The sequence below is a fragment of the Carettochelys insculpta genome, chromosome 1 (genome assembly GCF_033958435.1).
Source record: "Carettochelys insculpta isolate YL-2023 chromosome 1, ASM3395843v1, whole genome shotgun sequence".
NCBI lineage: Eukaryota > Metazoa > Chordata > Testudines > Carettochelyidae > Carettochelys > Carettochelys insculpta.
In genome coordinates this window covers 353,201,334-353,210,611 of record NC_134137.1, presented here as the reverse complement: position 1 = coordinate 353,210,611, position 9,278 = coordinate 353,201,334, and the positions used below count along the sequence as shown (strand labels likewise).

Genomic DNA, 9,278 nt, shown 5'->3' with positions numbered 1-9,278 from the left:
CTCAGCAGTATCTATGCTACCTGGTTCCATCTATTTGCATCACTTTAAAGATGTGCCTCTTACTGACCCCAAACTTCACTTGGTGTGCTATTTGAAAAAAACAAATTTCGGTACATGGCTGCCTCCCGGCAGTGGCAACTTTTGGTGATTGCTGTGTAGCTGCAGATTCGATATTGTCCATAAAGGCACTCCTATCCTTAGCAGACAGATTTATTTGCTCCTTTAAATCTCAGAGTGGTTAGTGGACAATTGATCTTCCTCAGCAAAGCACTCTTGCAGTATGCACTCCAGTTTCAGCTGGGACCCACCACCAGGTTGAGGAGAAACTTGGAGGTGCTTATGCATTTGTGCACAAAGTTAAAATACAACATAATGTGATGCCTGTATGACAGAAGTTGCAGCTCTTACCATTTGCAGTCTGGAAAGCCGGTTCAGAGGAACTTTAACAGACAAAAGAACATTATTGAAGAAATTGACTCATCTGAATGGGTTTCACCTACCGTGGTGACCTTTGTGTGGACTTAAGGGAGCCAAATAAAGGCATTGTGATTGACAGTCACCCACTGCCTCTCAGAAGAATTTGCAGAAATTCTACTCTTTTTCTACTCTTAATTTGCAGAGTGCATACTACCAGGTTATGCTGCATGAGACCTCACAGCATTTATTACACATGGACTATTAGATTTTAAAAGTGTTCCATACAGTCTTACATCTGCCCCAAGTGCCCTCCAAAAATGCCATTTATTCTAAATAATCAACATGGAGTTCAGTGCTATCTGGATGATATTACTGATATTTGGAAATACTTCTGAGGAGCATGAAAATAACCTGCAGTCTGTAGTAAACTGAAATCAGTGCAGCAGGCCTCAAGCTCAACTTGCCTAAATGCAAATTTAGACAAACAGAACTCTCCTTTCTGGCGTATACAATTTCACCAGCCAGACTAAAACCCAATCCAGATCACATCCTAGCAATTTCAAAGGCTCCTCCTCCAACACATTTGCAAACCCTACATTGCTTCTTGGGTCTTACCTCCCGATATGCAAAATTTATTCCCAGTTATGCTTCTGTCATTGAACCATTACAAGCATGACTACAGAGAAGTTCAAATTTGGTGTGGACAACAGATGCACAAGCTAGTTTGGAAACAGTGGAAGACTTGATTGTACATACTCCAGTACTTCACTATTCAATCCTACATTGCCCACAGTTGTGACTACTGGTGTTTGTAATTATGGACTTGGGACCGTCTTCACACAACTCCATAGGGACAACACGGAAAGGTCTGTTGCATTTGCTTCAAGGACAGAGTGATGCTGAAAGTATTTTACAGTTGTAAGAGAAGCACTTGCTTGTGTCTGGGCTACTGAAAAATGGAGAACTTACCCGTGGGGTCACACATTCAAGTTGCGCAAAGACTGTAGCCCTTTGACAACATTACTGACCACAAAAGGACTAGGCAGAGCAGAAAATTGTATTGCTAGATGGCCAGCAAGACTACTCTCCTTCAGTTATGAAATGGAATATAAGCCAGGAAACCAACACTTGAAAGTTGATTGCCTCTCGCCTGCCTTAGCCTTTACGAGATGGTTCCTTTGAGGATGAAGTAGATGCGCTTATTACATGCGCTCTTACTGCAGTTACAAGAGAGCAATTCGAAGCTGCTTGTTTAACACGTCCAATTCAACAAAAGCTATGAGAATTTCTGACAAAGATGGCCCAGCAATCCTAAAAAGCTTGATCCAGTTTTGCTGCCTTATTTTAGAGTCCATGATGAACTGTCTTTGCATGATGGCTGTGTGCTACTAGGTACACACCAGCTACTTGTGCCAGAAGAACAACAGTCAAAACTCATACACCTGGCATACAGTACTCATCACGGAATTGTCAGAACCAAGAAACAAACTATGGGATCTGCATTGGTGGCCAGGGATGGACTCCCAAACTGAAGCAATCATAAAATCCCTTGTTACTCACCAAATGCATGATAAGACAGCAGTGACATGTTCTGAACTGCTCACTTTGTATAGTTATCCTATAAAAGTAACAGTGAAATTGAGGTGCCATGATATTCTGTGTAAACTGCTGGAAATGGATACAGGAAATCAGCTGTCCAACAGCACAGGTTCAAAACAAAGTCAAATTGATATTTGTGTTTCACTACCAGAACTAAACTTTATTTCCATTTTATTACATATTTGTGTTTGATGTTGAGTACATTTAACAGAGGATTTAAGTGAAGAATATTTACTCTCCACTAAACAAGTTGCAGAGGAATGTAAAACTAGAAGACTGTTTTAACTTTATGTTGGGAATTCTGGCAAATAAAACAATAAATACGTCTATTTTCTTCTCACATCTTCTAAGATGGATCTTGTTACAAAAAGATTGAGCATCAGTTCAATAGCCATGCATCTCAGGAAAAAAGTCATACAAAATTCATTTCTTAAGCTAAATACTGGTTACAAATAAATTAGAGTATTAACACAAAACTTCCAACTCCTATTTTTAAATACAGACACTGTACTATAATTAAGTGGGGATAATTAAATTATATCAGTAGCTACCAATCTAATTATTTAAAGCAAACCCAAACATGCTGTTTGCTTCTGTATGGAAGAATTAGGATATTGTAAGGTTCAAGCACTGTAGTAGGTTATATTTGACATCACTATCAACCCTTTGGTGCCTAGGATGTCAACTGCCAAAGGTGGAGGCAAGAGGTGAGGCTTGACTAGCACCAGGTGGTTAAAGTAACTGACATTATTTAAAAACAAATGGCACAACTTTCTGAAAGTGACACGTGCAGTTTAGGAAATCCCAAATAAACTGCAACCTAGATGTAATACCAAACAGTCACTTGTGGTAGACAAAATGAAAAACAGTGCTTTCATGGCATATCCCCAGCTCTTAATTACAAAAATATCTGTTGTGGGTAGTCAATAGTTATCAAAATCTTTATTGGTATAGGACAAAAGCAGCTTTTTTTGTTTAAACCATACATCATAAAGTTCTCTAATACACATTATGTGGAGGAGTGAAAGTCTCTATACTACGTAACTTTTATTAATCCTATTTCTGGAGTTAAAAACCTTTCCTGACCAAGCATGAACAATAGGGGTAACAGCTATAGAAGGCAAATCCAGGATGTGAAAGGTCTGTGATTACCATCTTAAAACTCTACGTTTTGAAATGATATATCACTGAAGTATATAATTACACACAGTAAGAATGAAGCCTCCTTTTCTAAACACACAAAAACTATTGTGATTGGGCTTAAGTGTTTTAACTGCAAATCCTGGAAACAAGAAATTCTTTGATGTGGCCCTTTTTCGTGCAACAGTAAGAACAATAAAGTATGGCTTTTCAAGCTTCCTTAAAAAACTATTTTTGTATTATTTCTGGTTGGTCTAAATTGTTTGAGCTCTTCTATACCATTTGGCCTGCATCATCATTAGTTAATAGATTAGCGGCACAACCAAATGCAACACCTGTACAATGACCAGTGTCTTAGTTTCTCTTTAGCATGAGTAACTTTACAGAAATCGTTGCTATGAGCTGGCAAACAAAATCATGAACAGTTTAGATTTTCAGTGAGTGATCAAGCAAGCATATTCAGAGAGAGTGAATAAAATCAAGCACAGGCAGCTAAAAAAGTACCTTTCATACCTTTTGTTTTCGTAATTACCTTCTGTATCCTCCCCCGCAGTGGGGGTGTCTGTGTAAAAGGAGTTTGGCTAGCATAATATTTTATTAAAGTTGTTTAACAAAAAATAGTTAAACATTTATACAATTTCAACATCCAGTCTGATAAAAGGCAAATCAATGAAAAAAATACAAAAAAGTAAAAAAAGTGCACTACCCAGTCCAGTATTTCACTTTAAAGTCCTGTCACTTACAATATATGAAAAATAAACCCAGAAGTATAATTGCTTTAAAATACACCACTTCCATATTTTTCAGTATTTTACACGTATATTCTGTAGTGGAAGAGGATCTCTCTTAAAAACTTTACTCTTAAAACATTGAGGTGCATATGCCAAGTGGTCTGTACTTGACAAGAGACATCGCAGTAGAGAATTCTTTCAAATTTGGCATTCCATTTACATACCATACACTGCTAGCAAGGCCTATGTGTTTATAGTACCTAAAGATTCCAGCAAGAACAGTAATTTTCTTTAAATGTAGAATGACTACTACAGATAACTACAAGGAACAGTGAGGTCAGCAATTCTATGGGTCTTAGGTAGGTACAAGTCCTGATTTAAACCTTCAAATGGTACAATGTCACAAGAAACTTTTAAGGCCATTTTTATTTGCTGATTAATGGACAAAAGGCAATGATTTTTTTTTTCCTCCAAAATATTTTCGAAAGTCTGTGCTCATAAAAATCATGAAAAGTTGGAAAGACAATTATTGAAACTTTAAATATATTTTACACAATCTTGTTTGTACAAAAATACAAGTTAAATATAAACAAAGTAATCATGATAATTTTATGTAACTCCATTTTGTGATATTCTGTTTTATATAAAAAGTGTTTCTCTGCTCTGTCTCAGTTGTGAAAAGATCAATACCAGATTGAATCACTACTGGCAAAGGGCCCTAAAAAAGCACACTTCAGCATCAAATAGATTTTACACTCTAAGTACCATTTCCTAATTTCATCTTGTCTAAAGACTGGTTAAAAAAATAAAAGAAAAAAGGTAGTATGTCCATAAACCAACAAATAATTTGGCTATAATGCATCATAAAACACAAACACACAGTTCTGTACAATAAACTCGTTAGCTATGTAGTACATAAATCATTACACAGAGACATGGAATTCAGCTTAATGAAGTGACACTTCTAGTTCACTGTCCTTCAGGCTGGCATTTTTCCTTACTTCATCAAACGAGTAAGACTTCATTACCTTTCCGTTCTTGAAGACAGTATGAAGGAGATCCTGTAACAGACACCAGTTTGTTTCAGTGAACATCAAATAGGACCTCTTTCAAGAAAAGATGCTGAACATATGTCTGGTAGCTGCACTGAGAGGTGTAAATATTTATCTGATCCTGCAAACTCTTACACACGTGCTTAACTTTGATGTCTATGGGACAATTCATATATATGTGACTTACATTACATAAAAATGAGCACCCACAAAGTGTTTGCAAGACTGAGGTCTTAATTGCTAAGACTATTTTTTGTGTTTCTATGCATGCATACGGTGCTTATAGTACAAAGAATTAGTATAAACAATCTCAAAATAAAGACATAGAATCATAGAAGACTAGAACTGGAAGTGACCTTGAGAGGTCATTGAGTCCAGGCCCCTGCCCTCATGGCATGACCAAGCAGGATCCCTGATAAATGTCTAATTAACCTGCTTTTAAATATCCCCAGTGATGGAGATTCCACAAACTCCCAAGGCAATTTATTCCAGTGTTTAACCACTCTGACCGTTAGCAAAAACTTCCTAATGTCCAACCTAAGTCTCCCTCGCTGCAGTTTAAACCCACTGCTCCTTGTCCTATCCTCCTCCTAGTCATGCTCTTTTACATACCTGAACTGCTATCATGTCCTCTCTGTCTTCTCTTTTCTAAGCTAAAGCAGCCCAGTTTTTTCAGTCTTCCCTCATAGCTCATGTACTCTAGACATTTAAATTGTTCTGGTTGCACTTTTCTGGACCTTCCCCAAATCTTTCTTGAAATGATGTGCGCCCAGCACTTAACACAGTACTCCAGCTGAGGCCTAATCAGCGCAGAGTAGAGCAGAAGAATGACTTCTCGTGTCTTGCTCACGACACTCCTGTCAATGCATCCCAGAATCAGGTTGGCTTTTCTTTTTTTTTCTTTTTTGCAACAGCACCACACTGTTGACTCATATTTAGCTCGTGGTCCACTATGACCCCTAGATCGCTTTCTGCAGTAGTCCTTCTTAGACAGTCACTTCCCAGCGTGAAACTGATTGTTTCTTCTTAAGCGGAGTATTTTGCATTCATCTTTATTAAACTTCATCCTATTTACCACAGCCTATTTCCCCAGTTTGTCTAGATTGTTTTGAATTATAACCCCTCCCTGTTGGGTATCACCTGCAAGCTTAATAAGCGTACTGCCTATGCCAGTATCTAAATTGTTGATAAAGATATTGAACAGAACCAGGCTCAGAACAGACCCCTGTGGAATCCCACTTGTTACGCCCTTCCAGCACAATTATGAACCCTTAGTAACAAACATCAACCTCTTGAGAGAGGCCAGTGCTGAAAGCCTATAAACTAAGATTGGGGAAAATACTGTATACACTCTGCTAGACAATAAGAAAGGTCAAGCTCACTTGACTAACACTTGAGTGTAATTCCGATATTAGAACTCAGGGTGCAAACTAACTATCACTTTGCTCAGTGTGTAGAAAGACCAAAACATAACTGTCTTCTGGAGCAGCTAGTGGAAAAGGCTTGTTTGCAATACCTCGCTGAAATCCTCTTTGCATACATCCTTGCCAGGGCATCACCAAAGACATAAGCTCTAAGTTAGAAGTGTAACAGAATCCAGCTTGGTATCATATTGTTAATATAAACAAGTGTAGCCACTATCACGCAAACTTGGAATTTCAGTCAACTGGGCCTGGGAAGCAATGAATATTTTGTATTCAGCTTCCATTTAGTGACATGAATAAGACACTTCAAGACAGTAAGCAGCCAAAAATCTTTCTTCCTCATCCGTTGTACTCGCTAAATATGGATGACTACATCTTTCCTGATTTTGAACAGGATTTAGTCATTTTGACCGTGAATTGTGTTGTGAGGCGGCCTACCTCCTATGACTGAAAGGTAGTTACCTCTAAGATAGGTAAGTATGTGATGCTATGGGACACAAAGCCTTGTCAAAACACACATTCTCCTTTGTGGGCTTCAAGTCTCTTCAAATTTCCAGTCCATAAAAGCAGGACCGGTACTCTGTAGAGTGCAAGGAAAAAGACAGGATGCAGAGAAGGTACAAAATTTCAAGGGGGAAATGCTAGCATGGATTATATAGAAATTGTTGATCTGTCTGAGAAATCTAAAGGCAAAAGTGATATACTTTTTACAAGAAGCCAAAACCCAGAATGACAAACTGCCTGTTACACTGCAATATTCATGTGCCTGCCTATTGTTGTTTCTCTATGGTTATCTGTGCCTTCCTTACCTGTGACTAGGCAAGTCTATAACTGCACCTCTCTCTTCCTCTTGAAAGATATATCAAGCAGCTTTTACGACAAACGGTTTTGCAGTGATGGGGTATGACAAAGCTGCCTCTACTCTCACTGCCAGATGTCCTGCAATATGCAGGACAGTCCCGAATTTCCATGAAAAGTCCCACAGCTACACAAAAATGTCCCGTGGCAACATTTTTGTGTAAATACTGAACTTGTCGTGGAAATTCCCAACCCCAGCTGAGTTTCCTGCAGCTGGGGCACTGCACTGCTGGGGCTCTGCAGCCCGAGCCATGGGAACTCCAACTGTGGTGGGTGGGGGGAACCCAGCAGCCTGGACCTGGCTGGGATGCAGGATGCCCCAGCTCAGCAGTAGCGTCCCAGCTGTGGCAGCCTCCCAGCCACAGAGCTGCTGGTTCCCCCTGCCCTCCCGGATCCTGCAGCTGCAGCTGCCTGTCCTGCAAACCCTCCCCACAAATCTATCAACTCTAACTGGCATGTTAGTGTATCCTGGAGAACAAAAATCCTTGCCATTGAATACTGGTTAAGAGGCTTCCTGTACACAGCCACTTCTTTGCCTGGTGACAGTTAATTGATCTAAATGATCACGACTCTCCAATCTCCCCCCTTGCACTTCTGCCTCAAAAAACTGCACTGCCATCCATTGTCCTGTCCTGTCAGCCACTATGTGCTGTGGACAATTCACACGTTTGATTCCCTGATAAGAACCCCCTACTATTTGTACACAACTGCTGGTAAGGGTATTCTTTAGAATGCGCTAGGGCCTGTTTTAATCACCTGCACCAAGAGTAACATGTCTGGTAACTCATGTGTCAATTGCTTCCTCAACACTGGCTTAATGTTGAGAAGAAAATGGCCACGAGGCTGAAGTGACTGCAGAGACAAGAACGACAGCTCCCTCTCCAAGAGAGTCCTTTTCTCAGCGTGAAATCAAAATACAATCATCTCATGTTTCTTTGCCAACCAAGGACTGTGGCAATTAATAAAACCTCAGCAGCAGCTGGTATCCTATACATCTCATGCGAACCTGCTCTCCAGGTTAGTACAACTGCAAGCTAAGGTTTCCTCTTCCTCTCTGAGCACGCATCTCTCAGCTCCCTGCAGATGGGCCTTCTACACCAAATTCTGGAGCCCATTTTGAAGTGTCAGCGCAATGCGGTGCTCTCAGTAGTTTTTTGCTGCACTCAACTCATATCCCATCATCCACTTCTGACACTGTGTTCTCTTCTTTGCTGCACCCTATATTTGAAACTGCTTCTCTTGGTTTATGCCCTAGGCCACTTCCTCCCTTCTCCTTGCAAGCTATGGAGCCTTCTGCTAGTCATCAACTACAGATACCTGTTCTCACTTTTAGAGACTAAACAATATTTGGGTGCATGTGAACACGACAGAGTTCCAACCTGCAGCGAACATTTAAATCCTCATCAGGTATTATGTACACAAGCAGTACAATGAAAAGACTAGAAGCCAGAAAGGCTGGGTATATTCTCTGATTTGACCCAGATTTAGCACAACACTTTGGGCAAGTCATTTAATTTCTGCTTTTCTCATGCAGAAAAGTGGAGAAATACCAACTGGCAGAAGCACTGCAAGCCAAGGTTTATAAATCCTTATTTGGAAGTCTCAGGTTTCAATCTGAAAAGAATTAGACCAATGCCAGGTGCTTTTATGCGTCAGTAAACCACAATCAGCATCAACAATAATACAATACATAACCTGCAGCAAATTAAGCAGTTTGGAGGTGTTTCTTGGCATTTGGCCAAGTTCCTTGGTTTTTGGGGGCTGCCTGCCTAAGCCATGGACCTAATGCTTTCTGTGAGGCTGGGCCTTCCCATGGACCCCACTTCTTCCTACAGCTGGGTCCTGCCTCCTCCCCTCAACTGAGATAAAGGGCAGGAAGGGAAAAGCGGATGCTGAGGGTTGATGAACTGGGAAGATAAGAGAATGAATAGGCACATGAGTTCTCAGCATGTAGCCCAGAGTGCTTTCATGTCAGGGAGCTGGCTGGCAAGTCAGTGCAGGTGTACAACACCTCACTGGGAATGGGATCATTTTGAAAATGGGAAGAGTCTTTATGT

At 40.2% G+C, this 9,278-nt stretch overlaps 1 protein-coding gene across 1 annotated transcript in view; it reads right to left on the bottom strand.

Annotated features, from left to right (window-relative positions):
* Nucleotides 1-2,748: 2,748 nt before the first annotated feature.
* The window catches only part of NAMPT (nicotinamide phosphoribosyltransferase), a 50,544-nt gene continuing 44,014 nt past the window's right edge, over nucleotides 2,749-9,278 (bottom strand). The window contains exon 11 of the mRNA XM_075016593.1: nucleotides 2,749-4,948. Within this exon, the coding sequence (XP_074872694.1) occupies nucleotides 4,835-4,948 (114 nt within the window). The 3' untranslated portion in view covers nucleotides 2,749-4,834. The remainder of the gene's footprint in view (nucleotides 4,949-9,278) is intronic.